The sequence below is a fragment of the Hippopotamus amphibius genome, chromosome 3 (genome assembly GCF_030028045.1).
Source record: "Hippopotamus amphibius kiboko isolate mHipAmp2 chromosome 3, mHipAmp2.hap2, whole genome shotgun sequence".
Lineage (NCBI taxonomy): Eukaryota > Metazoa > Chordata > Mammalia > Artiodactyla > Hippopotamidae > Hippopotamus > Hippopotamus amphibius.
Window position 1 is genome coordinate 99,282,545 of NC_080188.1, and position 23,661 is coordinate 99,306,205.

At 62.7% G+C, this 23,661-nt stretch overlaps 1 protein-coding gene across 5 annotated transcripts; it reads right to left on the reverse strand.

The window, feature by feature from the left end:
* Positions 1-6,816: 6,816 nt before the first annotated feature.
* TOLLIP (toll interacting protein) lies at positions 6,817-22,778 on the reverse strand. Of its 5 annotated transcripts, none has more exons than XM_057726273.1 (7): positions 22,588-22,778; positions 14,585-14,734; positions 14,124-14,211; positions 11,714-11,896; positions 10,790-10,942; positions 10,072-10,162; positions 6,817-7,698 (listed from the first exon to the last, which is right to left on the reverse strand). In XM_057726273.1, exons 4-7 carry the CDS (start codon positions 11,870-11,872, stop codon positions 7,487-7,489), a joined length of 615 nt encoding a protein of 204 aa, XP_057582256.1. In that variant the 5' UTR covers positions 11,873-11,896; positions 14,124-14,211; positions 14,585-14,734; positions 22,588-22,778; the 3' UTR covers positions 6,817-7,486. The 5 variants fall into 5 exon arrangements, with proteins under 5 accessions (XP_057582256.1, XP_057582255.1, XP_057582257.1 ...); XM_057726272.1 differs by having other exon boundaries at positions 14,124-14,214; XM_057726274.1 differs by lacking the exon at positions 14,124-14,211 and having other exon boundaries at positions 22,588-22,759.
* Between the last annotated feature and the right edge of the window lie 883 nt (positions 22,779-23,661).

Here is a 23,661-nt window from a genome sequence, read left to right on the forward strand (position 1 = left end):
TGCATTCTGCTCCCCGCCCCCCAATGCACCCTCCCCACCTGGAGCCAGAATGTGCACCACCCAACCACAGAACCCGCGGGAACCCACACACACCTTCCGTGGATACCGCTGCCCTGCCCACTGTACACCCGCCCCAGGTGGAACCCTGGCCCTGGAGGGTGAGAGCGCAGTGACGGTCGGCTTGAGGAGGACCCCAGGCGGGGGCCGGACCTTCATCTGAAACACGAGCACCCGCTCCGCCCAGGCTCACCCCCATCCCAGTGTCGGAGGGATGCCCTGGAGAAAACTGGACACCCACTGCTGTACTGCTCCCACTGCAGGCCTGTGTGCCCCCCCACCCCCCTGCCCCGCCCCTTGAAGCCCTGTGGAGCACAGATTCCCGCTGGATACCTCCTGCAGCTGACTGCAGACTCAGGCCTGTCCAGGCAAGGCCGCCTGCCTCCAGGGAGCTGCAAAGGCGGGCTGGCTGCCTGCCCATGTCTGGACCCCGGCCTGAAGCTGCGAGGGCCAAGGGGTGGGCCAGGAAGGGGTCGGCACCCCACAGCACCCCCTCTGCTCACCCAGCCCCAATCTCTCAAAATAAACACTGAGCAGCACATACACTTCCTCCTCCTGGTGTCTTTTCATGCCAGCTGTGTTCCCTGCACCCTCCCCTCCATCTGTGGGCCGGGCTGTCCAGAGCCACACCCCTCCTGGACCCGCTGGGAGGGGCAGGTGGGGCGGGAGGCAAGGAGGCCCCCAGGGTCAGTCTTGGGCCGTGGGAGTGTTGGCCAGAGTCAGGGGTCGGCTGAGGGCTCGGAACCACCCTCACCATTATTTCAAGCATGCGGAGTTTATAAGGAAGTTGGTTCACAACTGCAGAAAGACGGGACACGCCGATGGGAGGCCGCAGAGTGCGTCAGTGTGGGACGCCCTCCCTACACTGTCCACGTCTCCGTGGGGCACTTCCTTTGGGCCCTTGTCACAGTCAACTTGCTGTGCATCTGATCTCCGTTTCTCCCCTCCACAAGGGCAGGAATTGGTGCGTCTCTTTTCTGTTGCTCCTTCCAGAGCAGAGAACACAGCCAGCTCCGGTGGGGGGCGGGCGGTGAGCTGGGTGCGAGGGTCAGGGGGGCGCTCCTGGCCACACTCTGTGCATATGGGCAGGGGCAGCCACCGGGGAGGCAAAGGCGGTGCTGGCCACGGCCAAGGAAGCCTGGTGGGGGTGGGGGTGGGGTGGGGGTGGGGGTGGGTCTTCTCCAGCCTCCTACATCACCTGACCTGCCTCTGCGCTCTGTGTGCCTCTGCCCAGCCACAGTGATTTACATTGTCCCCCACGGGCTGGGGTCCTCAGCTCCTGGGGAAGGTAGGGCCTGGGGTCTCTTTAGTGGCCTTTCCTACTCACATCACCGAGGTCCGGTCAGGGCGGGCCACCCTGGGACTGGGCCGGAGATGGTCCAGGAGGCGGACGAGGCTGCAGCTACACTGCAGGTGAGGCTGGCCGCTCTGCCGGTCTCCCCTGCGGTCAACTGCAAACTTCCCCTGTGTCTCACAGCCTGATTTCCTGGGGGGCTGTATCTTTGTTAACCCACGTGTAGAACAACAGCATTTCCTAAACCTCATTCTCAGGGTACGATTGTTCCCTTAATCCCGTGTACCTCTTACAAAACTAAACGTGTTTCCAAGGCACCTGGAAGATGAGTCACTCGCCATAGACCAGAGCTTATGGCTGTGAAGTGTTTTCACTCGCCATGGACTAGAGCTCACTTTGGAGACGGGTGCCTGGATGTGCTCTTCGCAGGCCCGTGCTCTGCCTGGTGTAGCATTAATGAAAGAAACTGAGCTAAAGTTGGGGTCGGGACAGGCCTGCAGGGGAAGCTCTCGCGCCCTCCGTACATCGGCAGTTACCCCAAAGGGGAAGGCATCTCTATTCACCATCTGGCAGGAGGAAGGAAACGTCCCTCCTCCCACGACAGCACAGCCAATCAGAGACTGCAGTGGCCCAGCCCGCGGGACGCCTCCTTACTTTGGACCCCCAGCTCCTCCACTAGACTCTGGTGCAGCCCCTCCCAGCTCCCCCTTTTCCCTGTAAGAGCAAGCTCCCTCTCCATGTTCTCTGGATTTGCCTGTGGTCCACCAAAGTTCCCATACCCCGAACTGCAATTCCTCTGCTATTCCTGAATAAACTCACTTTCGCTGGAGAAATAACTGGCTATGTTATTATTAAAGTCGACGCTGGGCAAGCTGCACCCCACCTCGCTCCAGAGGCCATAGCCCCAGAACCCCTGAAGGGGGCTGAGACACGGGGCATCTGCTGCTGGGTCCCTTGCTCATGGGACCCTGGGACTGACGGGTGCCACCTCTCCCCTGCCCGGCCACTCTACGCTCTCGTCTTGCTCCAGGCAAGTCGCACCGCTGGTCAGCCAGGTCCAGCCCAGAGCTCAGGCCCTGACTGGGATCCTGTTGTGCCTCCCCTGGGCCTTGGGACTCCTTGATCCATCAGAGGGGACCCTGGGTGCCCTTGTCATCTGCTTGGTGTTGTGGGCCCACCTGGATCCCGTGTGGGCTTCTGCAGCCCCGGTGGACCCAGCTCTGCTACCAGGCTCATTGGGGGCAGGGCCCAGAGCCTGCGTAAAGGGCAGAGGGTGCGGGGCTGGGACAGGTCACAGACATTTCCAGAACTCCACCAGTGCTCTTTACAAGATGACTCATCCCAGCTCCACCTGGGAGGGGTGTGGAGGGCACCTGTCACAGATCTTCCTGCAGTCCAGGTACCCTGGGGTCACGTCCTCACCCGCCCTCCAATCTGCTCCCTCGCCAAGCCCAAGCCTAAGCCTGTCTGGGGCCAGAGGGTGGGGCTGTGGAAGCAGGGGACACGGAGCTCCGTCGGAGCCTCACTCCCGCTCCACAAGGTCGGTCCGCAGCTCCAGCTCAGGAGAGCCCCTCCCAGCCCAAGGCCCCAGCCGGGCCCTCCTCCAGGACACCCCTCGGCCAGCGCTGGAAGCACCACTCTGCACTGGTGTGAAGGCCACACTCTCTGTCCATCCTGCCTGGGTGTCCACGGGAATAACAGCGGGCCAGCTGTACATCACGGAAAGAAAACAACTCTTTCACGCTGAGTCAATGACTCTTGCACTGAAATTTATGTCATTTTTCACTTTTCCGTTGTGTCCTAAATGAGGTTTATCGCTTTAATTCTGGCAGCACCCACGGTTAACAGACACTGAAAATAATTTTCTTGGTGACAACATTACAGATTAGTAAGCGGATGCTTTGTATCCTTGGGTTTAATGCGTTTCACACTGGCACCTGTGGCTCGGGGAACCGCGTGTTTCCCACGAGACTGACTCGTGAGCACAGAAAACTTTCCTGCAAAACCGCCATCGACACGCTCGTCCCAAGAAATGCCGCTTGCTCTGTGTTGCTATGCTGGTTTGCTGCCCGCCTCCGAGTGATGGGGACGTGGCTTCGCGGGCGTTGCCTCCATATTCGAGAACAAGTTAAACGTCAAACCGGGTGGCAGCCTCTGCTTCCACAGAGGTTGCTTTTCAGAAATCGACAGCTCAAGGGGATGCTTGAAAATGACTTTTGAAACTGAAAATGGAAGAGATGATATAATCACATCCCTCATCAGCACAGGGAGGACGGCCCTGAAGGCCGGGCTCTGTGCGCACTGGGAGCCCCGTGAACCTGGAGCCCCGCCCAGGGAGGTCCCGCAACCCTCGGGGCCACGGTGTGGAGGGGGACCGGCCGAGCCTGGCTGTGCGGGCAGAAGCTTGTGCCTGAGCACCCAGCAACCAGCCGGATGGACAACAGGCAGAGGAAGGAGAACGGGTGTGCCTGGATGACCCACGCGAGACGGGCTGGGTGGGGGATGGCGGGGAGTTGCCAGGGAGGCTGGGAAGCGGTGGGGAGCTCGCCGCCAGCCGTGGGGAGCAGTGGAGGTCAGGAGCCTCACAAGGGGATGTGAGACTCAGCAGGAGTCCTCCCGAGCCCCCCGCACCCCACAGCGACCCTGAGTCCTGGGTCTTCCCTCTGAGGGTAAGTCAGATGCGGGCAAGGATCCAGGCCTTGTGCTGTCCCCCTGGCACTCAGGAGACGTGGGGACCCAGATGGGAGGACCAGAGCTGCTGCCGGGGCGCTCAGCCCACCTGGGAGGGTCTCCAGACTTCCTGGTGGGAGGTGAGGGGCCTCCTGGGCTGGCTGAGGACGAGCAGTCATCCTGCAGCCCGCGGGAGGGGCCCTGAGTGCTGCGCCCGGACCTCAATGTAACAGCAGCAGCGCCTGCCACCCCAGGAAGCCCTGTGAGGGAGCCTGGGCCTGTGATGGGCACCCTCGGAGCCCCCCTGACTGCGGGGGGTGGGGGGAGCGGTCAGGGTGGAGGCCAGGGCGGTGTGCGCCCCGCTGGGAGGATACTGCAGCTGCAGGAGCTGGGAAAGCATCTCGGGGGCTGGTTGGGGGGCTGGCCGGAGGTGGGGGGGGACAGTCCATGACCAGGAGCAAGTGCCCTGGGAGCAGACCTGCTGCGCTACTGGGTGGGCGCTTGGAAATTCGGAACCAACAGCAGCCGGCATTGAGTGGAGAGACCAGGAGGGCCCTCGCAGCGGCTGGGAAGGGACGCGGAGGCTCAGCCTTCTTGCTGGGCCCAGGGAAACTGCCAGGGACACCGCACAGGTGAGGGCACCTGCACAGCTGCCCTCCAGCATGCCTGACCTCTGCGACGCCGTCACGCGGTCGGGTCCCCGACAGCAGGGTGACGGGGTGGGGGCCCAGGTCCCACAAGAGCAGAGGGGTCAGAGGCAACCAGGTGCCCTGAGTGGTGGCCGCCTGCGGTGATGGGGGCGGGCAATGGGCAGGCAGCTGACAGCACGCGGACTCAGAACAGAACCGAAGGACAGCACAGACGGCTGTCAGCCTCGTCGTGGGGGCACAGCTGTTAGACTAGAACCGCCAGCCAGAGAGGCTGGGCTCCCTCAGGACGGCCCCGAGGCACCAGGGCAAGCATACAGGGCGGTGGTCCCCCGCCCTCCCAGAGGGGCTCATGGCAGTCACCCCCAGGGCAGAGGGGCCATCTACTGACCCTAAGGACCCAAAGCACTGCCAAGGATCCTTTAAAATTGGGGCGTACAGGGCCACTCGGCTTCCCACTGGTCATTTCCCCGGCCCGGGGACCTGTAACTGGGATGGACGGCAGCAGAACAGCCCACTGATTCCTCCGATGTGAAGGACAGAATTGTCGCCACCACCATGGCCCGTGACCCACTCACTGCCTGGTACCTGCCCACCCAGCCTGCGCCCGGCCACAGATGGATGTCCACGTGAGGAGCGGTGGGGCCCTGAGACACAGGCAGGCCGTGTACCTCAGGAACGTCCCTGTCCCAGCCCCCAACTCCACCACAGCCGTCCCCAGAGCAACACCCCCGCCCACACCCAGCTCGGCTGTCAAGCCTGTCTCACACGCTGGATGCACATCTACCTTGTGTTCCTCAGGGTTCGTGGGATTCCCGACCAGAGGCTCTGGTCAGAATCCAGTCTTCGCGCTCTGCCTTCATTCACGAGTCCTGTAACTAGTCTGATGGTGAGTTTATTGTAACTGCTGTCAACCTGATTATGAGCGAGTTAACATAGAACAAGGATGGTGAACTCTCCTTGGAGAACTTGACTTCTCTATGTTTACACAGACCTTTATTAAATTAGAAGGCTGAAAAGTAAAAATGTGTCTTACAATCAAAGAGGAATCTGGACCCTGGCTCCCAACAGAAGGATCAGAAACGCAAAGCTCTGAGGACTGCTGCCGCCAACACCCAGCAGGGCGCCTGAACCGGGAAGACGGGTGGGAGGGGACCCTCGGGAAGCGCTCTCTCCTCACTGACACGGAACAGCAATCACCTGCAAGGCGCCCCAGCCCCGGGCCCAGCAGCAACGGCCCCCCGAGGGGCTGCCTGGATGGTGAGCACGGACCTGAACACAGCAGCTGAGGCAGGAAGGGTGTCTGACTTCACAAAGGCCTCACAGGATGTGACCTTCCTGTGATCTAATAAAGAAGCAGCGTCCAAGAGAAAGGACTGTGAGGGCTGCCGCAACTGGAGCGGCCCTGAAGCTACAACTCCAGCAAACGGAGGCCTGGGAGAGGGTGCCGGGAAGAGGAGGAGGAAGAGGCGGCGGCAGGGGCGGCACAGGGCCACCTGGGGCTGGGGGTCAGCTGGGGCCGGGGGCTGGGCCTCTCTGGAGTTGTGCTGAGTGTGGTCAGGTCACCACCCAACAGTCTAGGGCTGCAGCCACGTGACCATCGCTCTTATGCATCTGAGAAGAGCCTGCGGCAAAGGCACAAGTGGTCTGAACCCACCCACCAATGCAGGGCTCCCTCTGCCTGGAGCCACCAGGCCTGGCGCACCCCCGGGGGAGGCAGAAAGCAGAGTCTTCTGGCTGGCATCACCTTAACCCACATGGAGGAAAAGGGCTGGACGTGGAGTCCTAACTTCTCGGACTGATCTTCCCCAGACATCCACACGACTGGGGTCCATCTCTACATCCCAAGGCTGGGCACGACTCCAGAGACAGAGCAGTGACCGACGTACCACAGCGCCCACGTCACAGGGCGTCACTCTGGAGACACCACCCAGATTTCTAATTTCCACGGGGCATCACCCAGCCTGACCCTGTCCCTCTGTGTCCTCGGCTGGAGCCGGGGCCAGGGTGCCGTCCACGCGGCAGGGCGCCTCCTGCCTCTCGGGAAGACCCGACAGCGCTGACGGTCACCAGGCCACCGTCGCCCACACTCACCTACAGGACTGGGGCCCAGCGTCCCTAAATCAACGTCGGCAGTGAGCCAAGAGCTCCTAAACGCCCTTTAATAAACAAGTACAAAGACCGGATCTGTTTCTTACACCCCCAATTTTAGTTCTGTTGCCAGAGTGCAACCAGGGGAGAAGCGGTGACCCCCCGGGGCAGCATCGCACGGAGGGGGCGAGACAGCAGGAGAGACGAGGGCCCAGGGCTCCGGCCGCCAGGCGCAGACTCGACTCCTCTGCACTCAGGCTGGCTCTGTGCCGAGGCCGGCCCGGGACACGGCTGGGCAGCCCACAAACACCACCAAGGGGAGGAGATGCACTTCCAGCTGCAAGTCCTAAGTGAGCCCAAACCCGTTGTTAGTGGACTCTACGTGCCTTACGTCAGCGGGTCTCCCTGATCAGGCTGCATCACTGCAGGGCACCAGTCAGACCACAGGAGGCTCGGCACAAGGGCCCTGGAGGGGACAGCTGCTTCCAGGATGGCGGGAAGGCGGGTGTGCACATGGGACACGGCCCTCCGACACAAAGCAGGAGGAGAGGCACCCCACCCACCCCGACCACATTGAGAACGACTGCAGGAACCGAACACCACATGCATCCTGAACAAGGGTGTGGACTGGGCTACAGAGACGTCTGAGGAGGGAGCTACGTGGGGCGCGGTCACAGGGGTCTGCTGGGGACAGTGCTCCGGGAGCCGGGCTGGCAGCGGGGCGCGTCTAGGACTCCTCGCCCATCTGCAGCAGGGAGTTGATGGCCGCATCCTTGCTGCCCCGCTGGGCCTCCAGCACCGAGCGGATCACCTCGGGGTCCATGTTGGGGAACATGTCCTGGATGGCCTTCAGGTCCTCCTCGCTGCAGCGGGGCTGGGCGCTCACGGCCGGGGGCAGGGCCACAGGCACCATGCCAGGGCCACACACGGCGGGCATCCCTGTGAGGAGAAGCCGGGGTTCAGGGAAAGCAGCGCTGCCGACGCACGGGCTGGCCTCCCCGGGGCCGGCCCCCCGGGTCTCATCTCCCAACGTGACCTCAGAAACCAGCCAGACGCTCAGAAGAAACCAGGGCAAGCAGCCCCGCCGCTCCGTCCCCGGCATCGCACACAAGCCCACTCTGCAGTGGGGGCGGCAGGGCTAAGAATAAGCCTCAGGTCTCGTGCGTCTACACCACAGGGGTCCCATCTCGCCCACCGAAGGCCACAAAAGAGTTCCCTCTGCCTGAGAAGGAACAGCAAACACGGCACACACGCTCATTCACCCCAGCACCCGAGACGCTCACGCCATTTCCTCTGGGACACATTCCAGAACACACTTGCCCAGCTTGGCACCCGCATCACAATCAGACACTGACCAGGAAAGAAAACCTGCCAGGGCAGCACGTCCAGCCTTCCCGGTGACGGCAAGCCATCGCGAAGTGAGGCGCTCACAGGCACTGCTGTGCCGGCCCATGCGCTTGCGCGGCTGCAGTGCCAGGTCTCTGCCTGGGGCCCTGGACGTCCAGCCCCGCCGGCTACACATGGGGCTCCCGGTATCATCTCCTCACACCTGCCAGTCCCCTCACCCCCTTGTTAGACATGGGTGACAAATGAGAACCTCACAGCATCTCAACCACTGGAAGATTTGGTCCGAGCGCCTGGTGCCGCCAGACCCCAGGTGAAAGCTTTGACGCCTCGTCCTGAGACTGTCTCGTGGGGAAACCAGACAAACGTAAGAAAGTACAGTGTTAACAAGACTCCACAGTGAACAGAGCGCAGAACCCAAGTCAAACACCTCTGAAAAGTGGAAAGGGATTTAAAAATCATTAGTTCTTATAAACTCAAAAGCACAAGCAGCTCACCCAGCCAGGCCGGGAGCGCTGGGCTGAAGAGTTCAGGACATGATCTCCTTTCCTGTCTGAAGTCAGAAGGTTCTAAAGGCTGCTCAACACTGTCCAAACCAAAACTGGCGGAAGGGCTGACAAGCGTTGAGATGAGGTGGCAATGGCCAAAGGTGCGCGACCCAGGCTGCACTGGCACACACAGCCGCCTCTGAGCGGGTCATTCCGTGAGCCCAGGAAGGTGCTCAACCCCACCTTTCAGCAACGGGGAGGAGGAGAAGGGGACCTGGGATGGGACGGCCGACAGCTCCACTCCGCGAGCCCCCGTGGCCTGCCCCCGCCTGGTTCACATCCGGGCCACACTCCCACCGCCTGCACTTCTGACACTTCTGGGAACAGTCGAGACAAACTTTAGGAGACACCCTGACTCTCCTCAGGCCCCTTCCACCTGGGAGGGGCTCAGGTTTTAACGTGGGAGGTGGGTGGTTCCAGGGTGGTTACCTCGCAGCCTCACGGTCTTCACCTCGCTCTGGATGGAAGATTAGAGGCTTTTGGGCACACGGCCACCACCGCACACACAGCGTCCTCAGCACCACTTGGTCTCTCTGGTGCCCCAAGTCCCCCCCCCCCCACCGTGTGTCACCCAGTTTTACGGCAGTTCATGTGAGAGGTGAGCTGTGCCCAGTTCCCGTCACAGCCAGGGTGGGAGCTGACCACAGGCTGACATGAAGGCTCAAAAATCCACAGGCAGAAAAGCCACAATCCAGACTTCCCTGGTGGCAACAGTGGTTAAGAATCTGCCTGCCAATACAGGGGACACAGGTTCAATCCCTGGGCCAGGAAGATCCCATATGCCTCGGAGCAACAAAGCCCGTGAGCCACAACTACTGAGCCCATGCACCACAACTACTGAAGCCTGCGCGCCTAGAGCCCGTGCTCTGTACCAAGAGAAGCCACTGCAATGAGAAGCCTGCACACTGCAACGAAGAGTAGCCCCCACTTACCACAACTAGAGAAAGCCTGCGTGCAGCAACAAAGACCCAACACTGCCAATAAATTAATTTAAAAAAAAAGCCACAATTCAACTTGACTTTGCTGTGCTGTGTGAACTGCTTGTTCATACAGGTAAACGATGCACAAGGTAAGCACCTCATAAAGGTAAAGAGACAAGACAAAGGCAGTAATGGAGCACGGCGTCCATCCAGCCAACGGGAAGTGATCTTGTGCTGCAGTGTCTCAAAGTGCTTAGAAATCTCATTTCTACGTCTCCATAAATTTCAACTCACATTCTTTGTGCCGACAGAGAAAACACAAATCCTATTTCCTACATGTGTGCGTAAGATTCAAACGTAACAGCAAACCCCTGGTTTTGGGACACTCAAGGCATCCCTTGGAGGGCAGACCCAGCCTCTAGCCCATACCCTGAATCCCTGTGCGCCCCCCTCCTGCTCTAGCACACAAGGAGACGCCCCCGGGGAGGGGGAGCACGCACCTGTGATGGGCACGTAGCCAACGCCCTGCTGGTACACGGTGGGCATCAGGACCACAGGCTGGGGCGGCATCATCATGGCAGCTGGCAGCGACTGAGACACACCAAAGACAATCGGGGGTCAGAGAGGAACACACCACACACCCAAACCTCGTCACTTCCAGCCTCACCACAACTGTCCCGGGAGGGACGGCCCAGGCCCTGGAGGCCAGTCACTGAACCCGGAATCAAGGCAGGTCCAGCCAGACCCTTCGCCCTGTCCTCCATCGTCAAGTCCCACCCACACCCACACCCCAAAGGCTCTTCTGCTGGAGAAAGAGGAGGAGGACTCAGGCAGGAGGGGTCGTCAGATCTCCTGGACCACGGCTGAGATGTGATCCACAAAGAACGCCACTCTGTTAACCCTAAGCGTAAATTTCAGGGTCAAAGCCCCAACGTTTCCCACAGCCTCTGTCTGGCTATAATTCCTTGGTACGATAACGGTTTTCTGTCTATGTGGAAAGGCCCGTTAAAGCAGCTTAATGACATGTTCACAAGTAAGCTCACTGATGTCTGGACCAGCTGAGTCAGCCCAGCACCAGAAAGTGGTGGGACAAGGTGCAGAGGCAGTGGCCGGTCCTACCCAGGGTCCCTGCACCCCCTCCCCGCCTCCCCGCGCTGGAAACATCTGGGGGTGAGGGCAGAGGCCGCATGCCCAGGGCACAGCGCGCAGCGGCCTCACCGTGTAGGACAGCACTAGGTTGATCATGCCTTCCTTGTCATCGCCCTGCCGCCCGCTCAGGCTGTACCATTCGTCCACCACCTTGCCCTGCTTCAGCGCCTCGGGGATCGTCACGTGTGTCCAGGCGATGCGGTCGTCCATGGAGAAGGCTCGCTGGGGGGCCACGGGGGAGACGGTGTGTGACCCCAGGCCTGCCCTCTCCACCCCCTCTCCAGCCCTCCCGGCAGGGTGTACACGGCCCAGGGCCACCCGCGCACTCCACCTCCTGAGGGTGTATGGGGAGCGGGGCTCCACCGGGCCACTGCTGTCACTGTCACCCTCACCCAACCAGCGGGCCGGGCCAGGCGCCTGCAGACACGTGCTCCCCCAAGAACCACACCCTCCCCTCCTCCCCTGCCACCCCAGGGCTGGGGTGGGGGGCGGGTTGAGAGTGAGGACCCGGGAAGAAGACAGAGCCTTGGGGACTGCGGTCACCCCCCAGCCCTACTGCCCCCCTCCCCCTCCCCCCCGCGCCATCAGCCACCACAGGCACGGGGCAGCCGGCCCGGCCTCAGGAGGGGTGGGACCCTCCCAGACAGGCCAGGCTGAGGAGGAGCCCAGGGACTCGACACCCCAGGGACACTTGGGAGGCTCCTGTCACTCATCCCACAAAGCGGCCTATTTCCATCAGCCATGGGCCCTGACCGCGTCACACCCGAGCTGCGTCCAGACAGCGGCTGCCTGACCCGCCTGGTTGAGTGACGCCCACACGCCGGACACAGGGTGGTGCCGTGTCTGAATATAAGTTCTAAAGACTCTGCAGGGGACATGTGCTTTTCACTAAGCTGGGGACACCAGGACACCTGCCACAAAGCCACGAGAAGCCCCGCGAGCACACCCGCTGGAAGTCCTGGAGCGGGCGAGTGGCCCCCGTGCGGCCCCCACCTCGTCGAAGATCTCGAGGTAGAAGGAGTCCACGCCTGGGGGCACCGTGCACTGGATAACCTTGTTCCAGCGCGGGTTCTTGGCACCATTGTGGGCCGTGGGTGTCTCGTACACTGCGTAGCCCAGGCGCAGTCGGCAGTACGGGTCCATGCGGGTCATGCCGTAGTTCTTTGCCAACTTGGCCTGAAACAAAGACGACACAGGAGACGGGGCAGCGGCTGTCAGGGTGGAAGTCGCGGCTCAGCTAAGCGGGCCACCACTTCCACTCACGGCTTCCAGTGATTTTGGGTGCCAACCCACCAGAACATGGCTATAACTGTACGGTTGGCCATCTGTATCTGCGGATTCAACCAACACAGATCAAATGTACCAGGAGAAAACATTCCAAGAAGCAAAACCTGAATTTCCCACAGGAGCAGCTATTTTCACAGTGTTACACCACGTTACAGCCGTACACACGCGGCATTTACAGTGCATCAGGTGTTAGTAGTCCAGTGACGATTCTCCGTACTTGGGAGGATGTGTGTGGGGCACGTACAAAACTGTGCCTTTTTACGTAAGGGACTTGAGCATCTTTGGACTGTGCTGTATGTGGGGTCCCAGAACCAAGCCCGAGGACGAAAGCGCTCCGGAACCCAGGAGCGAGGAGAGTCCGGGCTGGGTCCAGTGTCTGCGGTAAGGCACCTGGCGCGCGCCTGATGCGCAGGACACACCAGCTGCTGCTGGGCAGGGGTGGATCCACACCCCCCACCCCTGGCCGCAGGAGCCAGCCTGGCAGCTTCTCCACAGCAGACTCCAGCCAGCACAGAGCACAGGTCTCCCCCTACCCGACGCAGGTCCCCCCCGAGGCGCTCTGTCTGCTGAAATGGGAACTCATGCTCACATAGAAGCTGCGTGTCAGGGTGGCCAGGGACTGGGACCCCGTCCCCACTGGGCAACAGACAGACTCTGGGAACTGTCCCAGGGCCGAGCTCGGTCAGCTCGGTCAGCGCTAAAGCCAAGGGTAGGCACATCGACAGGCGGAGGGAGCTTTCCATGGTGTTGGGGAAGCTCCCTCCATGGACAGACTTGTCGTAAGTCATCGTGATGTACACTAATTCAAATCAGTGCGTTTAACGTACGTAAATCATCCTAGATAAGATGAATTTTTTGAAAAACAACACCAAAGCCCCCAAAGCCTGCTGCCTGCACCCATGCCCTCTCCCTTCCCCTCTGGAAGGCTCTGCAGAAGCCCTTATCCCGTCTGCAAGCCTCCTTGCCCCCACGTCCCCCACTCTTGTGCCAACTTCCCCAGAGCACATCCCAGAGCTGCCGCCCCTCTGTGCAGGACCGGCCAGCCCCCTCAGGACGCCTGCCTCATGTCACCGCCTGGGTCTCTCCCCTGAAGTCCACGGCCTCCTGGCCTCGGCCACCTGCCTTTAAAGCATCCTCGACTCAACATGTCCCATACTGAAGCGCGAGTTCCCTTCCCGACCTGCGCCTCCTGTGATTTCCCCCGTTGCAGTCCATGCCCTTCTATCCCCCGGGTGCTGGCAACAGGCCTGGGCTCACACACCCTCCCACCCCCCTCGGGTGCTTCTTGAAGTCAGCTGGTTCTCCCCCAGGAGCACCAAGTGCAGGGCTTCCCACCTCACCCATGATCTTCCAGCACAGAGCCCGAGGGAGCCCTGAGCTCTAGCTCGGGACAGGGTGCCCAGCCCACTTGGAGCCGAGCCCCAAGGCCACAGGCCTCCCAGCAGGCAGCACCTGGAGGGCCCGGCCCTGCAGCAGCCCCTGGCCCAGGACGGTGATTCCTGTTCGAGCTGTACTGTCCACAGCAATAACTGGGCCGCCCGCGCCCACCCTGGGAGTTCACCGTCGGTGCGCCTGTACTTCCTCTCTCTCTCTTTCTCTCCCTTTCACTGCCGTCCTGCTCCTGCCTCCCGCCTGCGGCTGCTCTCACTGCCCTGCCTTCCTCGCCTGCTGGCATCCGGCTCCACTGTCTTTGAGCTCAAGATGGATAACACGGGTAGCGGCCGCCCGGAAGTGCCTGGGTGGGGCTCACCCCACCCTCACATGCTGTCATCCTCACCATGAACTCGCTCCAAGTGGCTCTCAGGACTGCAAAGTTTACCCCCCAAACTCCTGGAAGCTGCCCTGGTATTCTTTGGAAAACGTGAAATGAACTTGACTTCTAATAGCTTCAGGATAACTGTTTTGTTTCTAAACCACTAAGGCTTTTCCACCTGAATAATCCCATGCTCTTGCTCTGACCAAGGCCAGCTGCCCTGTGAGCGCAGGAGGCTCCGGCCTGCATCGGGTACCCCGGCCTCTGCTCCCCTACGGCCACACCCCGGCTCCTCCTGCGCCCCCGCACCGTGGAGGGGACGCGCAGGCCTCGCCTGCACGCTTCCACGTGGCTCAGCATCACCTGGGCTGCGCTGCAAGCACACAGTGCCTGAGGAAAGTCTCCCCAAAGCTCACTGGGCACAACGACCCGCCAGGCATGGCTCTGGTGTCTGCTGGGGACAAACAGATGAACAGACATCTCTGCCTCCGGTCAGAGCAGCGCGGTAACGCCCTTCACATCCCGACAGCGCAGCTGGTTCTCCGAGGCGGGTGTGTGGCGGCGGGGGTATGTGGCGGCTGGGCTGACTGGACAGCAGCCTCCCCCGACGCTCCCCGGCAGGGGGGCGGAGCGACGGGTGCTCCTCGGACCCTCCTCTGACTCTTCCTGGGGGGTGCTCACATCTTCGCGTCCACGCTCTCCACCAGGCACGTGTTTCCAGAAGCGGGATGGGAGAAAGCCCCACCCACCCGTCCACGGGACCACGCTGGGAGAGCTCCGCCCCCCCCTCCCCCCCCCCCCCCCGCGCGGACGGCCACACCCACCTGCACCACGGTGACGCTGAGGCGGCCCAGCGTGCCCAGCGCGCCTCCGTACTGTAGCTGCTGCGCGGCCTGCGCGTCCAGCTGGATCTGCTGCTGCTGCTGCGTGGGCGTGATGCGCAGGAAGTCCTGTGGCAGCTCCCCGACGTACACCTGCAGAGAGCGGGCCTCGGGGTGGGCGCCACCACCCAGGGCTCCTGGGACCCCCAGCTCCCGCCCGCTGGGCGAGCGTCCCTGAGGCCGGGGTCTCCAGCCAGCGGGCCCCTCCCGGGGCCTGTGCTCTCGGAGCAGGACGCTTAGCGCACGGGGTGGGGGGCGGGTGGTCTGTGGAGCTCCGAGGCGTCTCCGCCCTGGAGGCAGGCCTGGCGCCCTTGCTGGGCCTGGGGGCCTCACGCGCTCTCGCCCACGTGTCTGTGATCCCTTCCCCGGACCAGGACCACCGCAAGCAAGGCTGTCCACCGAGCGCTGTTCACCGGGTGAAACCTGAAGCATGGACGTCCAGTGGGCTGGAAAGGCCTCTGTACTGATCCCCTTCACACGCCTCCACAAGAAACAGCTCACGTGCAAAAAACGCCCCAGAAACCAAGAAGCCAACAGATTAACCACCAGAAGCCCTGAAACCTGCCCGTGGAGAGGTGACGCGACAAGGAGGCACGGCTCCTGGGGACACGCCTGAGTGTGGAGCCCAGGAGAGCCCGGGGCTCCGAGAGCGAGGACTTGCAAGAAAACGGCAAGAGGCCCAGCACGGAGAGACGGCCCGCGGCCAGGTGGCCCGACCCCTCGATGTTCAGAGGCCTGGACGCCCGAGCCTCTGCTTGCTCCCCGGAGGGGTGGGTGTGGGGCTAGAGGGGCCACAGTGCAAGCAGAGCCCGGGTAAACGCAAGGGAGGAGCCGCAGGACCCACGACGGAGGCCTGGCTGCTGGGGGACAACTGGGGCCACAGCCCCTCTCAGCCGCTCGGGGGACGTCACAGACCCCAGCTGAGGGCCCTGAAGCACGGGGCAGCTCCCGGGAACGTGAAAAGGAAGACCCCAGTGTGTCACCGTGAGTTTGGCAACTGTATTTACAGACAGCAGCCGCCAAGGGCCACTTGACATCCAGACACCGCCTGACGCCCAGGCCTCTCCCGCGCAGACCCACCCAGCTCACAGCGGCCGGCCGTGGAGAGCACCTCCCCACAGCGAGCGCCCTCCGTGCCTTTCCCTCCGAAGGTCCCTGGGAGGGTCTGGGCCTGGAGATCACGCGTTCCCGCCAAGAAGCACACACAGGGCATGTACACTGGCTCTCAGGCCCCGCCCAGCACCCCCCACCCCCCATCCGCCTGGTGCACCTGCCGCTTCTCTGTGTCCCCGCCAGACCCTGAGCGCCACTGAGGATCCAGCCTAGAGCAGGAGGTGTCCCCGGAGACCACTGCTGCCAGGATAGGAGCGCAGTGCCTTCCCATCCCTCCCCAGGGCACTGCCGGCCGGCTGCGTTTCCCAGGTGCGCTGCGCAGCTGAGCAGGTCCCAGGGCGGGCCCTGGAAAGAAGGGGGGTGATGACACCCTGCGGGCTGCACCCCTGGACGGCTGAGATGCCCAGGACATGTCAATCACCAGTTCCCGCTGCCGCCAAGACCAGGCCCCTGTGACTCCCCCCAATGCAGCCTACCCAGAGCCCCTTGCGCCCCCTCATCCCTCAGGGGCAGTGCAGAGATCACACCCCCGCCTGCTGGTCTGAGGAGGCACTGCCCAGTGCATACGAGGACTCAGCAGGGGGCAGGCCGCGGGGACAGACAACGGTGAGAGTGACAGGTCGGGAAAGGCTTCTCTGTGCCCGCCTGTCCTGTCGTTAGAGCGGAATTCCTAGGGGTTGTGCTCCCTCTTTATTGTGATTGTCTTGGTTTTAGGGTTCAGCACAGTCCACGCAGGAGCCACGCAAGGGACGGCGGGCCAGGCTGAGGTCTGGGGGGGTACACAGCACAAACCAATCCCACGTGGTCAGAGCCTGTGCGGGGAGGAGGAGGAGCCAGCACCAACCGGAGCTCGGGGTCTGCAGGGCTACCTGCCCTAGGCTCGCCCGCCAGACACAGCAGCCGCGGTGAGGTCAGGTAATGGGCAGGTCATGTGGGGCTCACCCCCCTGGGGTGGCTATGACGGCTGCCCCACCTGCCAACAGGCCCTGCCACACTGTGACCTCAGTGGCCTGCAGCGAGGAGCGGGCCACACACTCAGCCCAGCACATCCCACCCCACGGAGAGGTCGCAGGATGTGCCTGTTGAGGCCAGGAGACACCCGCCAGGCACCACACTGATGTTCCTCTGTAAATTCAGCCTCTTCCCAGATAGAGTCCTGAGGAAAACTCCAACTCCCCACCGATACGCGCAGCCATGGGGGTGGGTCTCCACAAGCGTCACCCCCCCCCACCCCCCAACACACACACCCCTCCACCCTGCTCCTTCCTCCAGTCTCCAACACCTCCTGCCAATGACCTGGTTTCAGGAAATGGGAAAAGAAGAAAAAGCCCAGAAACAACAGGGGGGGAGCACTGGTACCACCAGCGTTGAGGGGGGTCCCCAAAGGGCATCATTTAGTCCCTTCCACCTCGTCCCCCTGGTTTCACTGCAAAACCTCCATGTCAGCTCTACTCCCCGTTCCTACCCCACAGGCCTCTCCCAACTTTCTAAATGATCTAAACCCAGACAGGCCACCAAAGCCAGAACGTCAGGCGGCCCCAGCCCTGCAGCACGGGGTCTAGCTGAGCATGAGGGGGCTGAGATGCGGCGTAGCTGACCACAAGAACACGGGAGGGTCAGCGAGAGACAGGACCCCGACGCCGACAGGACAGCCAGTGGCCTCCATGGGGCCTTGCCAGGGCTCCCGGCGCCTCTCACACCCACCTGGGCCACACACCACGAGATGGCTCACCCGTCCACACCCGAGTAAAACGCAACAGCCAGTGGTGGGCCGGGGCGGCGCCTGGCTTTCAACCTCACCGTAGGTGTGGATTTTCACAACCAAACGCTGCGGGAAGTCAGTGGTCCCACGGTGCTTGTATTCCAACAAAAGAAGCCAAAATAACTGCTGACGGGTGCAGCGCTGTAAGTAAACGCAGGGCGAGGAAGATGGTGCTGGTGGCTGAGGCGATTCTGGGGAACATGGCACCCCAGCAGAGACCTGAATGGTGTGAGGCGTCGGTCACACAGAGCCCAGGAGGGACTTCTGTGCACAGGCCTCACCAGGAGCCCGGGGGCATCCGAGGGATGGCAGGGAGGTGGCCGGAGCAGAGCCAGCGAGCGAGGGAGGGAGAGCAGGAGGGCAGAGGGAGGACAGTGCCAGGGGTGCTGCGCCCAGGCCACTCATGGGCTCTGACTCAGAGAGGTGAGGAAGGGGCAGGTGGGGGAGGGGGAGAGGTGAGGAAGGGGCCGGTGGGGGAGGGGGAGAGGTGAGGAAGGGGCAGGTGGGGGAGGGGGAGAGGTGAGTAAGGGGCAGGTGGGGGAGGGGGAGAGGTGAGGAAGGGGCAGGTGCGGGGGGGGGGACACCAGTCTGGCAGGTATGGTGGGTGCAGGCAGTGCAGAGGCTGAGAAGGGATCCGACTGGCTGGGAAGGCGGAGCCACAGAAGCACCTGAGGGGGCAGGAGAGGGGAGGGCAGCAGGGGCCCGGGAAGCTGGGGAGGGTCCCGGGGAAGGAAGAGGCGGGTCTGTGTGTGATGTTCTCTGGGAGACGCAGGGAGCCACTGAGGACGGAAGCCTGGGGATTGGGGGGTGGGAGCGGATGCGGACATCTGCTGAGCCCCCTGAGAGAGCAAGGCAGACAGAAAGGAGGAGGAGGACCCTGGAAGGAAACTGGTGTGAAGACAGTGACCCCGGCAGGGAGAGGCATCGCACCTGTGCCCACAATGAACCCCCCCAGACAAGACGCTGCAGGGCCGCGGCCCAAGTCTCTGCCCACTCAGCCACCGCCCCCCCCCACCGCACCCGCAAAGTGCAGGTGGCTTCCCGGCCTCTAAGGCCTTGTCACTGTCAGCCAAGGCAGCTGCCCCTCCTGGGCACCCCCCGCCCCAAGCTCCCATCCAGCTGGTGGTGAAGCAGAATCAACAGAGGGAGATGGGCGGAATGGGGGGTGTGCAAGCAGGACCGCAGGTGGGGAGGCCGAGGTGTCTGAGAAACGGCAAGTAACTCAGGGGCCGAGCAGCCTCCAGGCAGTGTGCACAGGAGGACACGGGCACAGAGCCGCGGGCCACGATCCTGGACGGATGTCACAGACGCCGACAGACAGCAGAGCGGGGGACGGGAAGGGGGGCCAGGTGGGCGCTCAGATGCGGAAAGAGGCGCAGGGCCAGAGTGGAGGCGAGTCTACCACCCACAGCGACAGCAGATGCCACACGGGTACCTTCACGTCCCGGTCCTGAGAGAAGGGGACTGTGAGCCCCAAATCCCAGACAGCAAACACACCTTCCTGGAGCTGGAGAAAGCAGCACACATCCGAGTCCACCTGAACAGACACCAGCTCATCAAGGTAACACTGCTCCTGGGAGGAGGGCAGTGGCCACTCCAGGCAGCAAGTGACCAGGAGGGTCAACCTTAGAGCCCGAGGTCCACACGTTAACATTTCCAGGATGACTCCAAAGAGAACAGAATGACAACGTGTCCTTTCCAAACCAGCACAGAACAAATGGAACTTAAAAAACTGTATCTAATCAACCCAAAACAAGGCAAGGAGAGAAAAAGAAATAGACAAAAGCACAAAAGAAAGTGTTAGGAACAAACTGTGTGTGTATAACTGTGTACGTAAAACTATCTAACGCAGCAAAGGAGAGCGACTCCTCAGGTTTGACTTTAACAACCCAGACCAACCTGATGCACGTGTCCAGAAAGATGAGGTCTGAGAATGAGAAGCCCAGCAGGCAAACACTCCCTGAAAAAAAGCTGGCATTGCCACGTCGCATCAGACCAAGCAAGAAAGGCCTGTGCACGGCCAGAGAGGCCACCACACGCAAAATGGTCCAACTCACAGGAAGACGGGGCCATTCTAAACCGGCAGGCGCTCCTAACAGCCTGAGAGAACCAGAGCAGAGCTCAGGGGGCCCAGAGGACAGGCGATGGGCAGCCTCGCACAGCACGGGTCCACAACGGTACCCGGAAAAAAGAACGCCAAGCCCAGGCCTAAAGAGAAAAACAACTACTCCCTCGGAATGTTGGCAACAGAAGGGAGGAAGCAAGCACGCGCCTTGCCTTTCCCGCACACACTGTATTTAAGGACAACCAGACAGCGCTCACCTGCACAAACAGGCCCAGCTAATAAACTCAGAACAAGTGATAAAATTCAAACACCACCCTCTGCCATCCCCAGTGAAGTCAACTATCAATTCATGCGAGGCTGATGATGACATCACAGGCCACCCAGTCATCACCTGACAACACAGCCTCGGGCCTCACGAGGGGAAAGATGTGACAGAAGAGAGGGGCCACACTGATCAACCAGCATCTCCAAAAGCAGGACAAGGAGTCCTTATGGCTCCCATCGGCCTGGACTCAATGACACTCCACACGTGTTAGCCTCTGACCAGGCCGTGGCCGCGTCCTGGTGAGCTGACCAGCAGCCCTGCGGCCGACAGCAGCGGGTACCGCAAACCTCCCCCAACCCGAGTTCTGGCTCGGAAGGCAGGGTCCCCACACAGTTCCTCCCGTGGGTGCCTATCAGGCGCTTTTTAATAGTGTGCGGACCAGACAAAACCACAGACTGGAGAGGGGCGGTCAGAACAGAAAGAGCAGCACTGCTGAGAGTGGGCAGGCAGCGCAGGGCCGCGCACCCCTCAGTGGCCATTCAGGCAGAGACTGTCCTGCACCTCCGGGAATTTCAGCAAAGCCCTAGCCCCTCGGGCTCCCCTGCTCAGGGACAAAGTTAACCTCCCCAGACCTGTGGGACCCCCCTTCCACCTTCACACGCCCGAGGACTCTCTGCCTGTCCCTCCTTCACCACAAGTGGGAGGCAACAGTCAGACTTCAGAGTCGGCCCGAGCAAGCATGAGTCCAGGTGCTGGGCGCCCTGGTGACTGACCCTGGGCCAGGGCTGAGCCCCAGGGCTGGAGGGCTGCCCAGCCAGGACTCCACATGGGGAGCACCTGCCAGATGCCCCAGCTGGACTCGCAGCTTCTGCCACAAGCCATGCCGTCCCCGGGGCCTCCGCCGCTGCACCACACACACATACACACAATGGCACACGGGGGCTCCTCCAACGCCAAGCCCGTGCACCCAGGCAAAGGAAGAGGCTCCCACCAGACCCTGGTAACTGCAAAAGGAAGGGTTCTCCCACAGGGATGACCAGCAGAAAAGCCTGCCTGAGCATGACTGACCCAGAAGGGGTGGGCTGGCAGGGAGGTGTGCACACAAGAGGGTGTGTGCCAGGCAAAAACATTAGGAAAGAAAAAGAATGCACTGCAGCCACCAGATCAAACCCAAGGCCAGATGTACCTGCACTCAGCCACCCCGGCTCAGGACCCTCCTAGCCTTGAAGCAGCCCCTGCCCCCACCTCCCAGCCCCTTTCTGCCTCTGCTTTCCAGCTTCCCCCCACCCCCCGGCCCCTTCAAGTCTCCGCTCAGAGACCCTTCCTCCCAGACCCCTACTCACCCCAAACCCGGTCCAGGCAGGCCACCGTTCACGCCAACCTGAGTTCAGACCTCCAGGTCTGGGCAGGGCTGCTCTGTGAGACCCCAGGTCACCCAAGATGCCAAGCACATCTGCACCAGCTGGGGAAGCCACACGGGCTCCAGGGCGCCAAGACCCCTGACCTCCGGAAGCTCTGGCCCAGACCAAACCTCACAGCATGAGCACAGGTCGTGGCGGGCAGCCCTCACATACCCGCTGCTCTACGTGTGGGACCCATGGACCGATGGCCCACAACCACGAGACATAAGAACACACCGGCAATCACCGCATGGGGCTGCTTGGCCAGGTCATCGGGGCCCCAACAGCACCGGCCCGCATCCACACACCCTCCCCTGCCCTGGCCCTGTCACAGCCCTGCCACAGCACAGGCCCAGCGTCCCCCTTGGTGAGAGAAGAGGCCAGGCGCTCCCTTCGTCCCCGGTTCCCAGCAGGCTGGGGACACGTGACTGGCCAGGGCCAGCCGGCCGCCTGCCCATGACGCCACCGCTCCCGGGGGGAGCCGGGCCACTTGCGCAGACACGCGACGGTGCGGCCACTCCGCCTGCTGCAGCTCCCTGGGCGCCGCGAAGACGCAGACGGGGAACGCGGGGACCTGGGGCTGGAAAGCACTCTACTGACTCCAGGGCGTCCCCACCCCTGGCAGGTCCCATTCACACGCTGAGAACGAGCATCTGTGCCCGAAGCGCTTCTGCCAAGACTTGGCCGTCCTCAAACTCAGAAAAAAGTTCCGTGGCTCCTTCCCCAACGGGAGAAACACACACACGATGTGTCAACACCGACTGGAGGACCAGGGGCCAGGCAGCGGGCTCTCCCTGGGAACGCGCGTCACAGAGGCAACGGAAGACCCTGGCCCCGACTCAGGACCCAGCCGCGCGTGCTAAGCAGCGGAGAAAAGACCCTCACGGCTCGTGACGCCGCGCCCCGGCCCAGCCTGCGCGCCCGGCTGGAGGCGACTCCCCAGCAGTCGGCCTGGGCCCGTCTGGACTCGCTCGCCGGCAGTGCCAGGGAGCTGTGCCAGGAGACAGCCCGGAGCGCTGGAGCGGAAGGGCGCTCTCCTGCCTCCCGCTCCCAGCCCCTCGTCTGTCGCGGAAGAAACCGAGGGACACAGCCGGGCCTGGGAGCCTCCACCACCCAGGGCCCGGTCCAGGGTTCAGGCTGCTCCTCCATAGACGGACATTGAGGGCGCGGGGCCTCCTCCTCCGGGGGACCACCGGGCGCGGGCCCCCCCCCCCCATCCCCGGGACCCACCGGGCACGGGGCCTCCCCCAGCCCGGGACTCCCTTCCGCTTCCCCGGATCCCGGCGCCGGGCCCTCCCCTGTGCCCGGAGTCCGCGGAGACCGCCCCCGGCCGGAGCCTACCGGCCCGCGCTGCGTGCTGACGGTGGTCGCCATGGCCCGGCCGGCCCCGCGCCTCGCCCCCCGAGAGCTGACGCGCCGGTAACGCTCAGCGCGGAGCTGCAACCCGACGGTTGTCCCGCGAGGCTGCCGCTGCCGCCGTCGCCGCCGCCGCCACCGTCAGCTGACGACCGGCCCCGCCCCCGCACCGCCCACTGCGCAGGCGCAGCACCGCCCCGCCCTTTCCAGCGCCTGCGCAGTCGCTCCCCCCGCCCCCGGCTCCTCGAAATGGCTCCGGAGCCCGCAGGGTGCGCATGCGCGCCGGGCCGTTGGTGGGGGGCGGGGCGCGGAAGGCAGGTGCCGGTGCTGCTTGTTGGCCCCGCGGCACGCGCGGACCTGTGGCCGCGTGATTCGGAACGGCGGCCGCCCTCCGTGTGTGCCGGCCGTGGGGCCGCGCGGTCACCACTCTTCCCCCCGCTCCCTGCCGGCCCCTCGGCAGGGTCCTCCCCGAGGCCGCCTGGCCAGCGGCCTCTAGAGTCTCCGCGCGGCTTTTTCGTCCTCTGTCCGACGAAGAGGTGCAGGGCCTGGCCTCCCCGAGGCCTGGTGTCTTGCTCTTGACACAAGCGGCTTCCCAGGCACCACCATCAGACAGGGCCGCTGACCAGTCCAGGCACGGGTGGACCCCCTCCGCCAGTGGCCACTGTCTCCGCCCCACCCCCCCCCCGCCCCGAGCTAGGACGCGGCGGCCGCTTCCCCTGACAGCTTTAGCCGCCCGCTAGTCGCCTCTCCTTCTAGATGGGAATTATTAAGAAGCTTCCAGACAGCATCCAGTCCACAGCAAAGCCCAGCTCCCTTAAACCTTCGCCAGAATCACCTACAAAAGTCCTAATCCTACAAGGAGTCCTTTCTAATACCCTCAGTCCCCCAGTGCATCCCCCAGGGGTGTGGTCTCCTTAGCTGCAACCAGTAAGAATCCCAGCTTGTCCAGTTACAGGTGTGCTCCTGGTGGCCTGCCCGGAGGGCACTGACACACCCCAGGTGTGAACCGCCCTCTTCCTGTGTGTGTGCTTCCGGGAGCCCTCAGCAGTAGCCAGCCCA